This window comes from Pogoniulus pusillus, chromosome 1, assembly GCF_015220805.1.
Source record: "Pogoniulus pusillus isolate bPogPus1 chromosome 1, bPogPus1.pri, whole genome shotgun sequence".
Classification (NCBI taxonomy): domain Eukaryota; kingdom Metazoa; phylum Chordata; class Aves; order Piciformes; family Lybiidae; genus Pogoniulus; species Pogoniulus pusillus.
In genome coordinates this window covers 47,953,736-47,975,493 of record NC_087264.1, presented here as the reverse complement: position 1 = coordinate 47,975,493, position 21,758 = coordinate 47,953,736, and the positions used below count along the sequence as shown (strand labels likewise).

At 44.2% G+C, this 21,758-nt stretch overlaps 2 protein-coding genes across 2 annotated transcripts in view; both read right to left on the bottom strand.

The window, feature by feature from the left end:
- KCNK13 (potassium two pore domain channel subfamily K member 13) overlaps positions 1-17,575 on the bottom strand; it is an 82,193-nt gene extending 64,618 nt beyond the window's left edge. Inside the window, exon 1 of the mRNA XM_064151566.1 lies at positions 16,852-17,575. Within this exon, the coding sequence (XP_064007636.1) occupies positions 16,852-17,188 (337 nt within the window). The 5' untranslated portion in view covers positions 17,189-17,575. The remainder of the gene's footprint in view (positions 1-16,851) is intronic.
- A 3,213-nt stretch (positions 17,576-20,788) lies between these two features.
- TDP1 (tyrosyl-DNA phosphodiesterase 1) overlaps positions 20,789-21,758 on the bottom strand; it is a 47,399-nt gene continuing 46,429 nt past the window's right edge. The window contains exon 15 of the mRNA XM_064151433.1: positions 20,789-21,254. Coding sequence (XP_064007503.1) covers positions 21,181-21,254 — 74 coding nt within the window. The 3' untranslated portion in view covers positions 20,789-21,180. The remainder of the gene's footprint in view (positions 21,255-21,758) is intronic.

The window sequence follows — 21,758 nt, the reverse complement described above, 5'->3', positions numbered from 1 at the left end:
TGGGCTGCCCAGGGAGGTGGTGGAGGCACCGTCCCTGGAGGTGCTCAAGAAAAGCCTGGATGAGGCACACGGTGCCATGGTCTGGTTGACTGGATAGGACTGGGTGCTAGGTTGGCCTGGATGATCTTGAAGGTCTCTTCCAACCTGGTTGATTCTATGATTCTATCACTCTGTGGACGCATGGCACTTCTTAGGCTCCCTTCAGCATGGGGAGGAACTACCCTTATGCTGTGAAAATGTCTCCCCACTATCCAGAAACTTTACAGAAGCCACTCTTCTTTTTAGATTCAGCAAGTGGGAGTCCTTGGTGCACTTGGCAGCATGCAGAATCTCTGACATTACATAGGTGGCAGCTCCATCTTGCTTTGGAAAACAATTAAAAAAATATTCCTGTAAACAACTTTATGTGTATGATCTGTAGAAACTTTTGGAGTCTGTGTACCTCAAACCTGAACTAGCTACACCAGGTTACCTGCCTCCTTTAAATTCTTTGACCAAGCTGCTACTGTAAACTGTCCTCTACCACTGTAATGGAGCACTAACACTGTCCTGGAACAGTTCAGGGGTTTAGTGGGCCAATTACCTAGTGCTAGCTGCTTTCTCAAAAAAGTTGAGTGTCTGTTCTGTAAACAGTTCTGCTAAGAAACACTTTTTCAACTTGGCCTGTAATCCCAAATTATGCAGTAGTGCTGAAGTAATGAAGTCACAGATATCCTGCAGCCTAACTTATTGCCATTAAGTGGTACATAAAATGATGACCAAATGTTCTGGTTTACAGGAGCTTAGATAAAGAGGAATATTCATTATTCCAGGTCAGGAATTCATCTGGAGTCAGAAGAAGATTGTCCTTTTAATACCCACCTCTTTGTAGATGGTTATGTGCACTCCATGACTTCAGCACTGCAACAGAATCCAAGGCAAGGTCCACTAAGCACTATATGTAAAATAAAACTTGCAGATCAGAACAGAAGAATGAGCAAGAAAATATTTTTGCCCAAACCAAGTCCTTCCTAAACTATACAAGGCAAATCCTCTGGCAGCAGTGGAACAGTGGACAGGATATTGTGGGCCAGTAAGACAGATCCTGCAACCCTAGTCACACAAGACTCCTGCAGCACCCAGTATTGGATAAATGCTTCTACATACTGCTTTGCTGAAAGCATCATCCTTCCCTTAGATTGCAAGCATCCATCAAGGCAGAAGGGTTCAGTTTTCCCAGTTACATAATTTGGGCACAGCTCCAGTAACAGGATAACAGGCAAAACAGCATGGGGGGGAAAAGGGGGCTGCATTTGTAATCAAGATGCTATTTGAGATGAAAAGTAAATAAACAACGTGATTTTGTTTCAGTGCAACCAGACCAGCCTCCTCCTTTCTTCCACAGCTATTTTAATTTACAGCTTAGTCACTAGGCCTTTCTAATGTGGAGTGGCTGAGAGCAGCCAGACAGAGAGGGATCTGGGGGTGCTGATTGATACCCGCCTGAACATGAGCCAGCAATGTGCCCAGGTGGCCAAGAGAGCCAGTGGCATCCTGGCCTGCATCAGGAATGGTGTGGTCAGCAGGAGCAGGGAGGTCATTCTGCCCCTGTACTCTGCACTGGTTAGACCACACCTTGAGTGCTGTGTTCAGTTCTGGGCCCCCCAGTTTAGGAAGGACATTGAGATGCTTGAGCATGTCCAGAGAAGGGCGACGAGGCTGGGGAGAGGCCTTGAGCACAGCCCTAGGAGGAGAGGCTGAGGGAGCTGGGATTGGTTAGCCTGGAGAAGAGGAGGCTCAGGGCAGACCTTATTGCTGTCTACAACTACCTGAGGGGTGGTTGTGGCCAGGAGGAGGTTGCTCTCTTCTCTCAGGTGGCCAGCACCAGAACAAGAGGACACAGTCTCAAGCTGCGCCAGGGGAGATTTAGGCTGGAGGTGAGGAGAAAGTTCTTCACTGAGAGAGTCATTGGACACTGGAATGGGCTGCCCGGGGAGGTGGTGGAGTCGCCGTCCCTGGAGCTGTTCAAGGCAGGACTGGACGTGGCACTTGGTGCCATGGTCTAGCCTTGAGCTCTGTGGTAAAGGGTTGGACTTGATGATCTGTGAGGTCTCTTCCAACCTTGGTGATACTGTGATACTGTGATGTCACAGCAAGGCAAAAGCTGGTTCTTACCCCTGCAGCCTCCTCACTGCAGACAGCTGTAGCTCAGACTACTAGCCTGCACAAGGAGCAAGTGCTGGGAAGTGCTTACAGAAGTCAGGGCAGCACTTGTCACTCATACCATTACTTTGATTTTCCTCAGGTGCTGATTCTCTGTCAGCTCTTACACTACTACTTCAATGTTTCACACAGTCATTGGGTTGGGGTTTATTATTATTCATTATGTCAAGATTTGACATGATTCTGTCAGGATTGCAAACACTTGCCCAGTGTTCCCTTTAGTGTGCTGGGAAGGTAATTCTGGGTCTGACACTGCTCTACCTCACAGCTCTAGGAGCAAACAAACACATCAGAATTTTAGTTGGTACTTTTGTATGCTCCTGAGCTGCTCATTTTCATGCTTGATTTGGGCTACTCCCTGTTACTTCCTTCTTGTGCAACATGTTCTCTCATGGAAACAATCTGTTTGCAACCAGAAGTGATGCTGATATAATGCATTGGTCTAAGGGGAAAAAAAAAGAATGCAAACAAACAAACAAAAGAGAACCAACAAAAAACAGAGGAAGAAACACTAGTTTAAGTAATTTAGTGTAGCCAGCATTTATCCTAGCATGGTTAAACCCCAGATAGTCAGAGAGATTGCTCTGCTGCAAGGGAATTTTCTCATGAGCAACTAGGGTGTGGGTGTATGTAGGGTGTGTGAATGGCAGTAGGATCACTCCAGGGACCTTGCCAAATCAGAATGCTTTTGATTTACACCTCTGATTTCTGAAGAAACTCTGAGAAAGGATGCCTCAAAAGTATGCAGAATCAGTGACAAGGCACTTAAGCCATTCCCTCCTCAGCTTTGGTGACTGCTTACATACCAATCTGACTGCATAAGTGTAGAAGTTTCTAACACCAGTATAGGTGCTGTAAGCAGGACTCATGGCACATCCATAGTGGTGTGACCTAGGCTACGGATGTCTCTTTTCTGGCGGTGCTCAGGGCCAGCTTGGATGAGGCCTTGAGCAATCTGGTCTGGTGGAGGGTGTCCCTGTAGAACTAGACAATCTTTAAGGTCCTTTGCAACCCAAACCATTCTATGATTCCACGAATCTCTGCAGTAAGGATTGTGAAGAAATCTGCTTAATTTTTGTAAATCCTTAGGAAGGTTCACAGCATGGGAGAAGGTTCTGAGCACGACTGCTAGGCTGAAGCTGAGAGAGAGAGGGATGTCATGTATAGAAAGAGATGAGTTTTACTATAATTAGGGTCCTGGTTCACATCAGTTCCTTGTTCAGGGAATTCTTACAACAGTCACAGGATGTGTCCCATCCTTATCCACACACACAGATAACATTTTAAGTTCTGTGTTCTTGATGAAGATGAGACTACAAAGATTTTAAGCCTTTGCCACAGGTGAAAGAAAACACCAACCATACTGACTTCAAGTGACTCTATTTTCTACAAATGCTCTAATGGATTAAAATTGCCTCCCACTGAAGTGGTGAGAAGAAAAACAGGTATTCCCTCTGCGAAATAAATGGACGGACATCATCAATGAATGGATCTGTTCATTGTGTTAAAGGTCTTTCCTCTAACAGGAATTACCGATATGTCAGCAGCAAAGCTGCAAGCTCTAAGTTCTTAATGAAGAAATGAAATGTAGGAACAAGCACCTGTGTCATAATTGTCATTTGTAAGGGATGGAATCTCCTACGACTCATTAAACCAAGCAGTCCAAGAACATGCAAGTCAACAGTCATCACTGTTGAAAGGTAAGTGTCTTCAACAGGTTCTTTAGCCAGATTTATGTCTTCAAAACATCTGCAATACCTGCAAATAAGGGACAAAAGCATTTAGCCTGCATAATATTCAGTGGCATTTCAGCTTGGGCAAGGAAGGGCAAATACATAAACTAGTACTAATAGATGATACTTGATTTTTTTTTATTCAATGGGAGCAAAATTTGATTTTTAAAGTGCATTGAAACATGACTACAAAATCAGCTAGTAAACAAAGAACTGTTCTGTGTGTGTTTTGAGTCACAACAATGTTTTCTTTAGGGTGAAAAGGCTCTGCAGACAATTTCTGTTAAACACAGAATTTAGCCCCTTGAATTCTGCTAAGATAAAAATTACTCTTAAAATTATCTGCCCTTCTGTGCAGCAGCCTCTCCAAGACATGGCAAAGACTTGTACACTAAATAAAATGCTATTTAAAATAAACAGTACTTCGTCCTTTGTTTGCATAGCAAAACACTTCACAATCTACACTCTAAAAGATGGCTTTTAAATGGATTGGGAACTCACCCACTTTATTTACATGCTCAGCTTCAAACACAACAGGAAAACAGGTCGAAAGTTTCTGCAATAAACCCTCACCGAGCTAATTTCTACTTTCAGTACCCTCCAGAATCAGCTCTTGAAGCAATAGAGAATTCATTCCGCAGGAACAACCGAGTGAAAACACTCCTAACAGGAGCACTTCTCCTTACAAAAGGGCCATTTGCAAAGCAGTAACCAGCTCTTGCTGCAAAAATTACAACATTTAGTGCCTATTTATGACAGACCTGTTACATGCTACCTCCTGTCCCTCTGCTCTCACAGACTTCAGACAAAGAAACTGCAACAAAGAAATGTGGAGAATCTTTAGAATTGTCACTAATGGTCCTCAAGAGTAAATTAAGGTACTCAAGTGTAAATGTTTTCTTTCTTTGCTATACTTCAATACTAATAACTTCTGAGACACATCTCCTTACAAAACTATTTTTTAAAGATTATGTAGAGATATCTTGTCACCAGTATTGAACTACAGGAGCCTTGCCACGAAAACAAAGCTGTAATGCAACAGCAAACAAAAACCCACAAGGGATCAGAAAACAGCCAGAATACAGCGTCCAGATGAAAACCTCTTTAGTACATGTACCAGGAGTGAGCATCCAAATGAAAATACAGGTGAGCTTAACATGTTACAGAAGGTGCTAGGACAGTTAAAATTGACAAGGGGCTTTGTGTTACAGATCCTCTGGAACACAGTGTCTCTTTCAGCACAAGATGTTAAAATTTGTTCTACCTTCTTACTCCCTAAACTAGGAATACTGCTGCCTGAGATGGATGAGGCAGACTATAGCTCTTTGGGCAGATGAAAATGCCTATTTAATGCATTATATATAAAAGATGAAAGGAAGAAGGTCAGTCTGTATAACAAAATTAACTCCTACTTAGAAAAAGAGAAACTGGCCATTACAGCAGACAGTTTTTCTTACAGCAAACAGCACCACAGTACCACAGAACAGTATTCAGGGAACGGAAAAGAAGTGATGTAGGGAAAATACAAAAGGCAGGAATAAGAACAAAACAAAACAAAATCCCAAACAAAAACAAACCAACCAAACAAAGACTAATCAAAAAATAGTTAGTCTGCAATATTAAAGAAAAGTTGCCTTTAAAGAGAAAGTTCTAGTCTAACAGCAATGTTCTATTTATATTTTTATAGTAATAATTCCAGGAAAAAAAACTAACTGAACTGTAACACTTCCTTATTTTCAAAGCAATTCATACAGAACATGATGGATTGAATCTGACTAGCTTTAAGATATTTGAGCTTGACTATATATGTAACTTTATATGTTTGTAAGAACACGAAATTCCGTATCCTGCCTGTTTTGTAAGTGTTAGCAGCAAAGCTCAGCTGTCTGTACAGGTGACATCCACCTTGATGGCATGAATGAGAGAATCACAAATGCAGATGTTGACAAGGAACAGTCTACTTTACAGTATCATCACAGTATCATCAAGGTTGAAAGAGACCTCATAGATCATCAAGTCCAACCCTTTACCACAGAGCTCAAGGCTAGAACATGGCACCAAGTGCCACCTCCAATCCTGCCTTGAAGTGCCCCAGGGATGGCGACTCCACCACCTCCCCGGGCAGCCCATTCCAGTGTCCAATGACTCTCTCAGGGAAGAACTTTCTCCTCACCTCCAGCCTAAATTTCCCCTGGCGTAGCTTGAGGCTGTGTCCTCTCGTTCTGGTGCTGGCCACCTGAGAGAAGAGAGCAAACTCCTCCTGGCCACAACCTCCCCTCAGGTAGTTGCAGACAGCAATAAGGTCACCCCTGAGCCTCCTCTTCTCCAAGCTAAACAATCCCAGCTCCCTCAGCCTCTCCTCGTAGGGCTGTGCTCAAGGCCTCTCCCCAGCCTCGTCGCCCTTCTCTGGACATGCTCAAGCATCTCAATGTCCCTCCTAAACTGGGGGGCCCAGAACTGAACACAGTACTCAAGGTGTGGTCTAACTAGTGCAGAGTACAGGGGCAGAATGACCTCCCTGCTCCTGCTTTTGAAATGAAGGGAGCAGTGCAGGGCACAGCAGTGAACATCCACTGATTGGTTTAAGCAGAGTTTCACTGCCTTCATTCTTCATCTGTCAATAGGGATAACAGTACTCTCCTCATACTCTTTGTCTCCAAGTTGTACCAGTGTATGTAACAGTAGGAGAAGGAGGTACAGTTAATTACAAACTGTCAATACAGAGACTTCCAGCAAAGTACTTAGTTCTTTGCAGGACTAAGTCCTTCAAAGCAAAGATCTGTTTATTTTTAGTTGGGCTTTGATGAGTCTTTTTCCATTCAATTATTATTTTTTCCCCCATTCCAGCAGCAGTACACATATTGTTACGTCTGATTTCACTGCTTTAATTGAACGAGAGCTTCTCAGTCCAGGGTCAGTTCAATTTTAGGCTGTTTTAGAGTTTATTTAATTGGAGTTGTATAGTAAGCAGGAAAACAGAACTGCACATGTCAAAACCTGCTTAATCCTAAACTTAAAATGTTGCTGGTTTTCTGAAGGTTAAAAGAAATAAATCTATGCAGTTCTGTGTAGATTTGTCATAAAATTATTTTTGTCCATGTTCTAAAAATACAAGTGAAAATTTGGCAAAGAACAGGATTATATGCTTTTTGGGGTAGGTTAGGTTTGTTTGGTTTTTTAGGAAAATATGGATAATTAACACATACTACCACAGAACCTGGTGACAAAAAGCTCTGGTAGAGACATTAAAAGGTCATCTCATCTGTTCACTGCCCAACAACAGAATTAACGATTCCATTCTTGCTGAGTGTCTGTTCAACCTGTGTGTAAAAGACTCTGGTGATGAAGTCCTCATAGCATTCCCAGTGAGAGACAACTGCCTCATTTAGTGCTTTATTTCATGTTGCAATTTAAGCCTGTTAGCCTGTGTCCTATCAATCCTTCCTGCATCATATTTTCATATATTATGTTCTTCCTCATTAATTCCCTTCTTTCAGCTGTGCAAGTTCCTCAATTTCTTCCAGTTTTTGTGTAAGATCTGTTGTTGAGATGTCTGATCATACCAATCATTTAATTCTAGATCCTGCTTCTAGAAGTAAAGCAGCCGAAATCTGAAAATTATATTCTAGACAATACTTCCTGGCACAGCATATAGTGGAAATACTACTCTACAATCTTCCTCATACATTTCACTGTGACTTAATTATGATTTTTTTTTTTTTACAAATGCATAGCAACTGTGACAGGCAGCAGTCCCCTGCAGAACCCCCTTTTATTATGACAGTTAAAACCAGTCATAGAATCATAGAATCAACCAGGTTGGAAGAGACCTCCAAGATCATCCAGTCTTTTCTTGAACACCTCCAGGGGCAGCGACTCTACCACCTCCCTGGGCAGCCCATTCTAATGGCAAATACAATTTCCTACCAGTCCCATTAGTATAGCCATATTTCCTCAGATTACTTATTAAACATGAGGCATTGTTAAAAGTCATGCTAAAGTCAAGATCATAGAATCATAGAATCACAAAATGCCTTAGGGAGGAAGGCACCTTAGAGATCATCTACTCCAGTCTCCTCACCATGGATATCTGATATTAGTTGCTTATTTCTTATCCACAGAACTAATTGTCTTGTCACGTAACAAAATAGACTAAACTTGACAAGATCTACTTTTGGTAATTTTATGTTGAGCATTACTGACTCCTTGCTCCCATTTTGATGTTTACAAATAGTTGATATGATTACCCATCCAAACAATTTACATTAAATTAAGGTTAAGTTGTTTGCTCTGCAATTTTCTTTTTAATTCCTTCCTGTCATCATCCCATTTTTAAAGACTGGCAAAATGTTTGCCATTATAGGCTGCCTAGAGTCATCCCCTTCCACAGGACTCTTTATTTCTCTAGTAATTTCTGTGAATATTCTAGAATGCTTAATGACTTAAATGGTTTAAAAAGATCTGGCAGAGTTAGGGATCGTATCACATTCTTTTACTTCCCCCTTTATCACCACTGTAAATTGTATCACATATCAGGTTAGAGCTGAGCTTTTCAGGAGACTGATGCAGAAAAAGGTATTAAATATTTCAGCCTTCTTGGGGTGATTTGCTGAGAACTCTTTCTCTTTTCTATACAGCAGATCAACTTTTTTTCAGTCTTTCTCATCAGAATCATGCTGATGAATAAGTTCATGTCACCTGTGATACCCCTTGTTAACAGTATCACATTTTGAGAGGCTGCACTTTTAATTTTGCTCCTGCATTTCCATATTATTCCTTTTATTTGTCTTCACCTCTATCCACTTTCTGTGTTTCGTTCTAGCCCATGAAATCGTTAACTAAAAATTCAGATATGTTAATCTAAATTGTTGGTTTATTACAGTTCCTCTCCTCCTTCTACATTTAGACCACTTGAGCCAGCATCGTTCCTATCCTTTGCCAAGAAACTGCTGGCCTTAACTAATTTTTATTTTAGCATTGGTTCCTCTGAGTCTGCACACTGCACATCCCTGAGCTAATTACAACTCTTGCTCTTTAAGTTCCCTCGTTTTCTGTTCTTCCTCCTTCTCCTCTAACAACTAATGAACTCTGCCACTCTGTGGTCACAGAAGTTGCCTTCTATGCTCACACTGCAACTAAGCTAAAGTAAGGTTTCCTCTTAAGCTGCTAGTATGTTTCAAACACTTGATAGGGCACTTGTGCTCATCTCTCAGCACATGCACCTACCTCTAAGTATATGCATCACCTATTATGATCGAGTCATGCCCTAGACGATCTTACCAGGTCCTCCCAAACTCCTAATCGAAATCTTAAGAAAGTGAGAGAGTGTAATTGACAGTTACTTATTCTACTGACTTCAGAGTGCTTTTAACTACACACTGATCTTGTTTAAGAGAAGGAACATGTAATAGCGAGGTTCTAGTCAGAGCTGTCAACTAGGGTGTGCTGATGGGGTTCTGCTGCTGCCTGGGTGTCCATCTTTGGTCTGATAGAGTGAGATTTATTTCACCTGAATTTCAATCCCAGTAGTACAAGTATGCATCTTTGCACTTGGAACCTCAGCCTTTTTTTCCCAGTCGGGGAAGGGGAACAGATGTATCAGGATATATCAATTCATCTGATATTTAAAATATCTTCTATAAAACTGGTGACTTGAAGATCCCTAGCACTAACAGAAGCAAAAAAAAATTTACACAGGTGAACTGACCTAGCCCTTCCCCTAACTTTGTGTTTTAACCAGTGCCCAAGACAAAACATGCTAGGCTATCGTGCCTATACTTTTTAAAGATCTTGCTTGTAAAAGGGTTTCCAGGTTGATTCCATTTCATAGTCCCTTTCTATCACATGAATGTTTTGACCATGAGCCAGCAACAATGATTAAGAGAATCGAACAACTCTCTTATGAGGAGAGACTGAGGGACTCTTTAGCTTGGAGGAGACTGAGGGGTGACCTCATCAATGTTTATAAATATGTAGCGTGAGTGCCAGGAGATGGAGCCAGACTCTCCTTGGTAATGCCTGATGACAGGACAAGGGGCAGTGGGTGGAAGCTGAGGCATAGGAAGTTTCATGTAAACATGAGGAGGAATTTTTTCACTGTGAGGGCAACAGGACCCTGGAACAGGCTGCTTGTGGAGTCTCCCTCTCTGCAGATATTCAAAATCTGCCTGGACGTGTTCCTGTGTGATCTGGTATAGGGGATCCTGCTCTGGCAGGAGGTTTGTACTGGAGGATCTTTCAAGGTCCCTTCCAGCCCCTGACATTTTGTGGTTCTGTGGTTCTACATGGTTTGCTTTGTTAGAGGATTTCTACTGCCCGGGGAGGTGGTGGAGTCGCTGTCCCTGGGGCTGTTGAAGGCAGGATTGGAGGTGGCACTTGGTGCCATGGTCTAGCCTTGAGCTCTGTGGTAAAGGGTTGGACTTGATGATCTGTGAGGTCTCTTCCAACCTTGGTGATACTGTGATATTGTGATACTTTGTTCTGTCTATAGCAGAGACTGGTGGCTATCCTGTCATTATGACCACTGTTCTCCTTTTCCCATTTTAACTTACATATTACAGAAAGCTTTCAGTTAAAGTTATAGTAGATCACCCACTTGAGCATCTAAGTCTTTCAAAGGTGAGGAATACTCTCATTTATTAACAGATGCAGTCCTAAGCTGGTAGCAATTGCAAATTAAGTGAGCAGACAACTACTTAGTAGTCTCTGTAATGAAAGTAAATGGCCTCTGTTTACCTGCAGCTTCCCTAAAGCATCAGTTTAAACCTCCGTTATTGGCAAACACAGAAAAAAGTGGAGGGGTGGGGGCATGGGGAGGTGGAGGGAAATGATGGATGAGAATGAAAAGTGAAGAGCATTTTGCTCTGGAGATGCTTCTCCTGAAGCACCTTCCCAAGCTGAATGGGTGGGAATTAGTCCAACCCTCATTCTCAAACCATAGAGTCTTTTAGGCTCTCAGGGCTATCAGTGCAGGAGTACTACAATGCATCTTTAAAGATAACTATAATTAATGCAATTATTTTTATATATATACTGCAAACAAAACTTTCTTCTCCAAGTATCAAAATGAGAGAGGAAGTGTTCTTTTTTAAAATTTTCCCCTCCACTCTGCCAGCTCCCTGCATGTTAAATAAGCTTCCTTCTTCGCTGCCTCTGATTTGATTGGTTTTGGCTGGTGTCTGTTTCCTTTCATTGGCATGGAGCAAGCCTTGTTGTTCCTCTTTCTTTTTGTAGCTCCACTTTTAAGACATCTATTGAGTGAGCTATTTTTTTAATCTTTAATTAAAATCCTCTTTGCAGTCCTCATAATGTAAATGCTACTTATCTGGAAAAAAAGAAAGTCTGTTCTGTTCTATTTACATGACGAAGGCCAGCAGGACTGTTTCAATACTTTCTGAAAAAAAACCAAACCAAAACCAGCTTCTAAAACAATCAGTGTTATTTTTTTTTTTCATTTTGTTTCTTGTAGATCTGTGAAATATTTCAAAACAAAATCTTCCCTCCTCAATTTGGTCCCCTTGTTCAACACTACTCAGACAGGTAGACTTTTAAACTACCACCACACAGTCATCATTACTGTAATGACATTTTAATGAAGCGTTTTCTTGTATGTCACAGCATCACAGTATCACCAAGGTTGGAAGAGACCTCACAGATCATCAAGTCCAACCCTATACCACAGAGCTCAAGGCCAGACCATGGCACCAAGTGCCACCTCCGATTCTGCCTTCAACAGTCCCAGGGACAGCGACTCCACCACCTCCCCGGGCAGCCCATTCCAGTGTCCAATGACTCTCTCAGGGAAGAACTTTCTCCTCACCTCAAGCCTAAGTTTCCCCTGGTGTAGCTTGAGGCTGTGTCCTCTCGTTCTGGTGCTGGCCACCTGAGAGAAGAGAGCAACCTCCCCATGGCCACAACCACACCAAAGGTAGTTGTAGACAGCAATAAGGTCACCCCTGAGCCTCCTCTTCTCCAGGCTAAACAATCCCAGCTCCCTCAGCCTCTCCTCCTAGGGCTGTGCTCAAGGCCTCTCCCCAGCCTCGTCGCCCTTCTCTGGACACGCTCAAGCATCTCAATGTCCCTCCTAAACTGGGGGGCCCAGAACTGAACACAGTACTCAAGGTGTGGTCTAACCAGTGCAGAGTACAGGGGCAGAATGACCTCCCTGCTCCTGCTGACCACACCATTCCTGATGCAGGCCAGGATGCCACTGGCTCTCTTGGCCACCTGGGCACACTGCTGGCTCATGTTCAGGCGGGTATCGATCAGCACCCCCAGATCCCTTTCTGTTTGGCTGCTCTCCAGCCACTCCGACCCCAGCCTGTATCTCTGCATGGGGTTGTTGTTGAGCATGTGTTGAGCTTGTATACTATTTCTGCTCATCAGAATTCCTAGTTTTCTGCCCTGGAACTATGAGATCTTTGAATATTTTGTTAGTGGAAATTAATTATCATCTTTAAAATAAGCCAAAAGGGAAAAGACAGCAGACATGATATTCAGTAACCTGTATTCCAACTTTTCAGGGTACAGGTGGAATATCCTTGTCAAATCAGAGACTGCAGGATGTGGCAGATTCAAAGGGAAAGAGAATAGATGTCAAACTAGCCCAAGTCATCATGACCTGCATTGATACTTGGGGTATACCTATCCTTCTGGTCACTCTACAATAGAAAAAATTAGGGAAATCATCAATACATTACTTTCAATCTAGCTTGTTGAAACTGTTTTATTTCTAATTATTTGTCTGAATGAGAATCTGAAGAGCCTGGTGCAACCTTTGTGCTTCTCCCGATAAGTATGGCAAGAGGACAAAAAGTACCTTATGTCCAAGGAAACGAGTCAGAGAGTTAGTGGCTCTAAGAATATAATCTCTTCCTTGCATGCTCTGGTTTTGTATATCATACCAGAATGAAGGTAAGCACCTCAAAAGGGTACCTGAAACAGCACTCATGCCAAACAAGGAGTTTCTCACAGGAATGTCTCCATCACTGAGAGCAGCCTTGGTGAAAAGCATCTCAGAATCAGTAAGGGACTCATAACACTGAAAATTACGTACACACTGCTCTCCACTAAATATAGCTTTCATAAAGAACAGCCAAAGTGTGAGAGCTGTGGTCAAAGCAGGGAACTAAAACCCCAGTTCCCCTTCTTGTGGCAGAACTTTAATCACTGTGCTTTTATTTAACAGCTGTAGGCCGCTGGTTTTAGGAGAAAGACAGACACTGTTAAAATAAAACATACAGGTGGTTGCATTTGGGGCAGGATTCAAGGTCTGATGGTGTCTTCTAAAGTGCACAATAAGGCAATCGAGATTAAGTGACAAGAATGACAATATGCTTTACGGGCATAAAAATAACCTAGCCTCTCTGAGTCAAAGAACAGTTCTATTGTCACTGTTAGGCTGGATAAAGTGAAGCAGAGAGATGACCCTTTCACTTTGTTAGCAAATGAGTGGCACAGCTAGGGAGCATAACTAAAAGCACAGACTTGTACTGCTTTCCTCTATATGGTAGGACACAGTTGCCACATACGCCAAACTTTCATGAAGATGTGGCTCACTCAAAAGGAAAGAGAATGCCAGCATCTATCATTAGAAAAATCCAGAAACTAACTGAATCTTAGAAAATGAAAACGCTAGCTTCTGTGAGCTTATCTCAACGTCCCATGTGGGATTATGAAGCCCTGGTTATGGATCATTGCCTAAAGCAGGTTGTTTTGAAGTACTATGGCTGCTTGCAGCATAAGCAATACTTAAGAAGAAAACCGTTAGCTGGAGAGCAACACACCTTGTGTTGTACAAGTTAATATACTTCAGACATAGTATGGTTAGGCAACAGAACATCCTTTGGGCTCTGTGACACCAGGAGTAAGCTTAGCCCTTGGCCTCCGGTAAAGCATTTCCTGCAGCTGCCACCCTTTTTCACTCTACAGACAAGGTGATCTCAAGGCTACAAACAGTAGCCCAGCATTGTGGTTCTAATGAACTTGGTGGCTTGATGGGTATTATCCCTCTCACACACTTTTTTTCTGGCACAGCTGTAACCCTGCTGTATAGGAGGTACTGCACTTACAGAGGTGCAAACGAGTAAGCAGACGCTGATCAGCACTCCCTCCTTCTCTCCACTACGGACGGCTCTAACATGGACAGTGTGGCTGTTTCACTCCCTTAGTAAATGAAATAAAGATTTCCCCCTTAGTAAATGAAGCTCCTATCAGCAACCCTCTCCAGGATGATTAAAAAAGATGCTGTGACTCCTTCTACCTGTCCTGTACAACGTGCTCTGTAGTTGCTCAGCACTCTCTACAGTAAATGTCTCATCCTTTGCTCCACTGAGTGAAATGCATTGGTGGACAAATCTCTTTTCTCACCTTTCACCAAGACTTTACACCTCTAACCCAGCATGCCACAGCATCTTGCAGAGAGAAAAGATGCAAATTTTGACAATTTCTCCAGAAAATGTACCTCATTTTGTGAAGATTTCATCATTCCCTCTTTTGCCTTGGTGGTAATAAACGGTTCACAAAGAAAGACATGGGGCAACAGGCACAAACTGAAATACAGGAAATTCCATTGGAACAGGAGGAAAAAACCCAACTATTTTCTGTGAGAGTGGTCAAGAACATGTTTTCCTGAGAGCTTACAGAGTCTCCATCCATGAAGACATCCAAAGCCCAAAAGGACGTAGTCCTGAGTGGCTGGTTGTAGCTGAGCCTGCTTGGAGTGCAAGAGTTGGACTAGACGATCTCCAGAGACCTCCTTCGACCTCCACCAGCCTGTGTGAAGTGCAGTCATATCACACACTGGTTTGTGGACTTGCTCTGATGATAAGATGCATTTTATTCCATTTACAGTTAAAATAAGCAGGTTTCAATATGGACTGAGGTGGACAAGTGTTGTTTTTTTTTTTTAAAGGAAAGAAAGTCCTTTCAATTTTCTGCAGTTATCCAGAGGTCATGGATGCCCCCTGCCTGCAGATGTCTGGTGGGAGGTGTCTTTGCTAATGCCAGGGAGGCTGGAACTAAATGATCTTTATGGCTCCCACCAACCCAAACCATTCTATGAATCCATGAGACAAAAACACATGCACGTGAGAAGTGGCTGTTTTGATGTCCTAATAAATTATTTATTTGATGCAACTGAAGTAATTAATCTGTTTCCATTGGTCCCTAGATGTCCAAGTGCTTGCTGATGATTGCAACCCTACAGCCTAACACTGCTGAACACTCCAAAAAATGATTAGTCTATGAAAAATGGAAGTATTTCAACAGAAATCATTGAGTCCCATCTTAAAATTACTCCCCAGACTGGCATTCAGGGGACCCTGCTGAGACATGGGGGTGTTACTTCAAGTCCTTGCTAAGAAATAAGTTGCTCTGATCTCTCACATCTTGAGGCAGCACTACCACCTGGTTTCTAGGCAAGGAAGACAAATAGCTGATAGGAAACCAAAGCAAGCTTACAGAGGAGCCCACTGCAAGTGTGTGGACTCCTTCATGGGCGTTAGACTCGGGCACCTGTCTCATGGGATGATGAGCCTTCAATCCCATCTTCTTCGTGATGAGAACCTCCTGGCCAGTCTAGGCAGTCTCCCAGTTGGCCACATATTTGAGATTACCTCCTCACTTTTCTAATGTTTCCACTTAGTGTATAGATAACCGTACTGCTGGAAGCAAAAAACCACAACAAAATGCAGGAGACTATTTTCACAACAAAATTAACTCCAGACCTCAGAAACTCAGCATTAGATAGAGAAAGCATCAGGTATTCTACAACCTGCAGGACAGCACAACCTCTTCCACGACCACATAAAGCAAGGAATCTCAAAACTCCTCTTCAGGGAACAAGTGCTAATGGAGATTTCCTGAAGAACTGCTGTTGGTTATTAAACAATCATTCCTCAGCGTGTGTTTCACACTCGGAAAAAGACTGATGGGAACTGGAGATATCATTGCTAAGATTTAGAGACCGCATTTGTCACAGCTGTAAATGCACACAAGATTGCCTGTCTTTAAGGCAAGTTCTTTTTCTCCACGGCTTTCAGTTGTCCACAGCTGCCTAAAGGAAGGCTTTCTGTTGACACCCATAGTCTCCCTGAGGTGCTCATGTCAATTCTTGCTGCTGTCCCTTTAACATCATCTTTGGACTACTGACAGCCCCCTCAGAATTTCAAATTCAGTATCACATTCCCCAGGGCCCCTTCAAACTGAATAAACTTTGGTTTATTCACAAATGAAATAAGCAGCACTCGCTGGATTGTTGCTCCTGCCTCTGAAAGCTAGATGAGGCAAAAGCTGAGCGATGTGCAACCCAGCCTTTCCCAGATGTATATTTCGCAGCTGGACAGTACAAAAGCTGTTTTATGCCTTTCACTGAGCCCACACCACATCCGCAAGAAGGTCCTTTCTGAGTTTACAGCCTATGAAGCCATCTACTTCCAGATCTAAGATCAGCTATAATAAGATTTCCTAGAATTTAAAGTCGTACAGCGTTTAGTTAAAGCTTTCGGCTTTGGGAGCGACTGCTGTCCCACACACTGTGCCACCGCACGCCGAGGCCAAGTTGCTCGGCGCAGGCTAGCGACACTGCCGCGGAAAAGCAGGACAGTCGCTGTCCGCCCGCCCGCCCACCCCGAGCACAGTGCCGGGGACGAGTGGCCAGCGAACTTACAGCCCTGAGGCTGTCAAACGCTCCCGGGGTGCTAGACAAAAGAGAAGCAAGCGAGATGCTTCCCTCGACAGCACCTCTTTGACAGAATGAGGAGTGGGGGAAAAGAGTAGTGAGGAGACAGGATCATGCCCAGCACCGTCACGATGCCTGCTGTAAGCCCACAGAACTAGGGAGGTGAGGGTGCTGCGCATCCCCGCCGGCAGCCCTCGCCCTGTCGCCGCCCCGGCCCCAGCCCGTCCCTCCGCTCACCTATAGTGGAAACGACGGTGCCCACGAAGTAGAAAGCGCCGGTGAAATCCCATCGGGGTCGGATGTCATCGACGCGGATGCCGGCCACGCTAGCCTCCTCATACTCCCGGAGGAAGAGCCGGAGCTCGGTTCGGCTGAGGTTGTGGCGCCGGGTGAAGTTCTCCAGCCGCTCTTCCCAGCGCTCCTTGGCCTCGCGCTCCGTGGGCAGCTCGATGGCCGAGAAGACGGCGGCGCCGCACAGCATGTACAGCACGATCAGCACCGCCAGCAGGAGGAACCGCGCGTTGTCCGCGTTCAGGCGACCCGCGCTGGAGCAGCAGCCGCCGTGACACGCCATCCTCCGCCCCGCGGGACCGGGCAACCGCGCCGCCACGCTACGTCGGGGCCCTCCCGCCGCCGCTGCCGGGCATCACGGTGCCGCCCGCCAGGAGTCAGAGGGACCGCGGCCGCAGAGCTCAGGGCACCGCGGAGCCCGGCGGCGGTGAGCGGCGCAACTGGGAGCCGGCCGACACCTCCACCCCGGGGGCAGGGCGCTGCCCCGGCGCCCACGGCACCGCACCGCGGCGGACGGTCTCCGGCCTGCGGTGCATCCTGCGGGAGACGGAAACGCCCGTCCCGTCTCGCTCCGTCCCAGAGAAGAGCTCAGCCCCGCCGCGTCCCAGCCCCGGGCCAGACTCCTGTCTCCGCCACTTTCATATCCCCTTCTTCCCCCCGCCCCGAGCACGTCGGAGCGGGTCGCAGGGACAAGCACCGCCAGGCGCCTCCTGCCTGCTGGAGGGGGGGGGGGGGAGGGAAGGGCGGGAAGGCGAGGCGGGACTGGCAACAGCTCACCCCGCCGCCCTTCTCCGCCGAAGCGGGGCAGCTCCGTCAGGGTCAGCGGGGCGCGGTGCCCCCGACCCTGGGCCCTCCGCTCCATGGCCACCGGGGAACCTCAGCCAAATCACGACTGGCGCGCGAGGCGATACCACTGCGCCCGAGGGTCCCCTCAGTGCTATGGGCGGGACGGGGCGAGGCGGGGCGGCACCTGCCCTGGCCCGGCACCTGCCCTGGCCCGGCACCTGCCCTGGCCCGGCCGCCGAGGGTGAGCGCCTCGCGGCCCCTGCTCCTCCGAGGGCTGTGGCGCTGCCTCCCCTGTGGCGCTGCCTCCCCCTGTGGTGCCGGTGGGGTTGCCGCCCTCCCTCATGCTTATTCTTGGCCGGGCCCTGGGCCAAGGGGCTGAGTGGCGTCGGGCAGCCCAGGATAACAGGGGCCTGACAGAGACTCGGAGTAAAACTCTAGCAGATCATACGACCCTGCTGCCAAAGCCAGACAAATACTCCCTTCTGCCAAGAGAGGGCAGCTCTTTCTGTGCGGCTCAGGTTGCTGATTATCTTAAGTTCCTTCGAGCACAAGAGGCAGTTTTCCACCTGCGGTTGTGGTTTAAAAATGCCTTATTTTCAGGGTCAAAGAGCTCTCGATCCAGACTTTTTTGGGGGGTAAACTATTTTTACTATAAAAGGAGAAAACTAAACACGGGAATATCTAGCAATTACTACAGTGAATTAATTCTATCTTAACTGAGGGCCAGAACTCAACACTGCAAAAGCAGGAGAAGCACACAGCTCTCAGACTGAAGAACCACGTTAATCAAAGATTAATCCAGCTCCCTAAACTCAGACATTCTGCTGTGGGTTTCACTCATTTGTTTTCTCCTTCTCTTCGTTCATAGTTTCACTTTCCAAATATTCAGACGTTGATGTAGTAAAAAAAAGATCATGGTCCAGCATGTCAGTCCCCATCCTGCTTGGGGTTGTTCTTCTCCAGGTGCATGACTCTACACTTGCCCCTGATGAACTTCATTAGACTTCCCCCTGCCCAACTCCTTCTCCAACCTGTCTAAATCTCTCTGAATGGCAACACAACTCCCTGGTGTGTCAGCCACTCCACCCAGCTTGGTGTCTTCAGCAAATTTACTGACAGTGCACTCTATGCCCTCATCCAGGTCATAAATGAATACATTGAACAATACTGCTCACAGTACAGACCCTGGAAGAACTCCACTAGTTACAGGCCTCCAGATAGACTCTGTCCCATTGACCACAACTCTCTGACTTCTTTCCTTTAACCAGTTCCCAATCCATCTCACTACTCCATCACCCAGACCACACCTGCTCAGTTGAGTTATGAGGATGCTGAGGGAGACACTGTCAGATGCTTTACTGAAATCAAGGTACAGCACATCCACTGCTCTCCCATCATCTATCCACCTGGTTACATGCTCGTAGAAGGTTATTAGGTTGTTCAAACATGACTTCCCCTTTGTAAAACCATGCTGATTTTCTTACTGTCTGGAGAGCATTGTTTTAACAGACCATACATATCTGTTTCAACCAAACTCAACTTTTGTTTGAATCATTAGTTTGCCTTATGCTTCATAACTGTCCAGCAAAACAAATCCTAAGCTCTTTCCTCCACTTCTGCTGCTCAGCAGTGTCTCACTTCCATGCTTACACCACAGTTCAAGCTGCTTAGGGTCACAAAAATTTCCTGAGTTTTCCTAGCAGAACAGTTTATTTGTTCCTACTGATGAACTTTGTAAGGTGCTTCTGACGCTGCATTTATCTGAGCCCTGGAGAGCTGAATCATGTTAAGTTCTTGGGAAAATAAAACATTCCACTGGAATTCAACTATAAATTCCTGAGAGATGGTCAAACTACACTATGACCAAACCAGAAAAAATCATGTATGCAACATTAATGTATTACATTCTTCACAACGTAAGAATAAATGTCCATTAATTGCTAGCCAACTTTATAGACATCTTCAAGCTTTTATCACAGGAAGGTATTTTCCTACTTCAAACTTCTTATCACAGAAGGAAAATAATTGTAATTATAATACTCTGTTTAAAAGGAAGTATAACAATGGCACCACTGCACTTTGTTACATTCCCTGATCTTGTCTTTTTGGGCTCAGCAGGGGCAGAATCTAAACAGTTTCTGCATATAGCATTAAAAAGACTCTTCATACAGAATTGAGATGAGAGCAGGCGGCTTATTCTGGGAACATTCCAGCAGCACTCTGAGCTGTACTTGGCTGAATTTAGTTGCAAAGTTCTCAAAACCAAATAAAGCAGCAATAATGACTATTGGACATTTAAATTTCTCATTTCTTAGCTTGTATTGGCAACCTAAACACCTGCATTCCTCTAATTTGCTGTAAAAGGCGAGTGTAAAATTCCTCTAAGCAAGGCTGTTCTACTATCTAGCTCCATTTAACCTTTTATTTAGAGGCCATACAATAATTTCCTCAACAGTCATAACCTTTTAGATTACAAAGACCATCTGATAACTGTAACAGACAAATTAAATGTAAATAGGAGGGGCAGAACAAGGAAAGGATAGGGAAGATGGAAAAGGAACAGTACCTCACCAAGTTTCTTTGTGGCTTGGTATAACAAAGAAAACTTCTTCTTCCATGACCATTTCCAAAACACACATAATTTCTATGTTAATTTTTGAATGAAACAGGGATTGACATTAGATAAATGTTAGTAAGTAGTACACTCTCAATGTACTCCAAACCATTTTGGGGAAGGACTGCAGAATGAATAAGGAAGCACTTGTAGCAGCTAGCCAGGCAGATTATCTGGGATTCAGAGAGTTCTGAATGAAGTGCCACACTATACTACAAGATTTCCAAGCTGTAGGACCAGTTGCTCATACATCCCACAGCACTACACAAGAGTAGTTGTCAGCACCCATGCCCATCCACTTCAGTTTAGAGTTTTGGACAGAATTTGAGTGTCTGCAAAGGAGTGGGAAGGGGAAAGAGGATTAGGAAGTAACAGAAAAGCCAAACCAGCAAATGTTGGAGTTTGTATTAGAAGTGATAATTGTGAAGGAGTTTCAACCCAATTTGAAATGCACACAGTTGAAAAGAGATGGAGCAAAGGATATATAAACAAGATTGACTTTAATTTAAATTTTACATACAGTAACTTTCTCTCCAAAGACTGAAGCCAAAGAACAGAAAAATTAAGGCTCATTACAATTAAATATGCAGAGAGAATCTCTGAGAATAGTCTACACTTGTTTTAATCCTGAAAAGCATATTAGGAACTATAGTAAGGAAAAAGCATTTTAAAATGTATTTTTAAATGCAGGTTTATTTATAATAGTGTGGTTAGAGATTCTCCAAAAATCTCCCTAACGTCAATTTCTTGATGTTTCTTTCACCTACAAATTAGTCATTAGAGCAGACATCATAGCTTAAAAAAAGAAATAAGCAGTCTTGCAAGTAGTGTGGCAGGCTCAGTGTCAGTCAAACGTCACAGAACACTGAAAACATTCACGATGGAACCCACATATTTCCATGTGTATCAGGGGCATCTGTGTAAGGAATATTCCAAATCCATGGCTGATCTGTAAACCAAGACACAAACATGCTGATGAGAAATGCAGTTATTAAATGTAAGACTTCGATTCTCTTCCTTTGTCCTTTTGGAGGAAGGTCAAAATTCCCACTGATTTATAGATAACTCCATGTGCAATTTCACTTAAGTGTAATTTTTTTTCAGCTACTTTTTAAAATGGTAAGATTCAGAATTTTCAAAAGGCTTCACTTTCACCCCAGATATTAAATAGAATTATCATAGCCCAACATATTCCCTGTGAGCTTCAAAATTATTTTCAGACTGCCACATAGTAAACATCAATAGCTTTAAGAATGGGCAAATGTTGGAAAAAGCACTGAGAATTTTAAGCATATATCCAGATCTGATCACTGACCTCTATCTATGACATCAGAATAAATTCTTTCCCACTCAGGCACTGGAATTTGTCACTTGGATTACGTTACGCAGCTTGGACCCATCTGCCTTCACTACCACCTGCAACTGCAGGTCTTAATTTAATTTAGAGGTACAG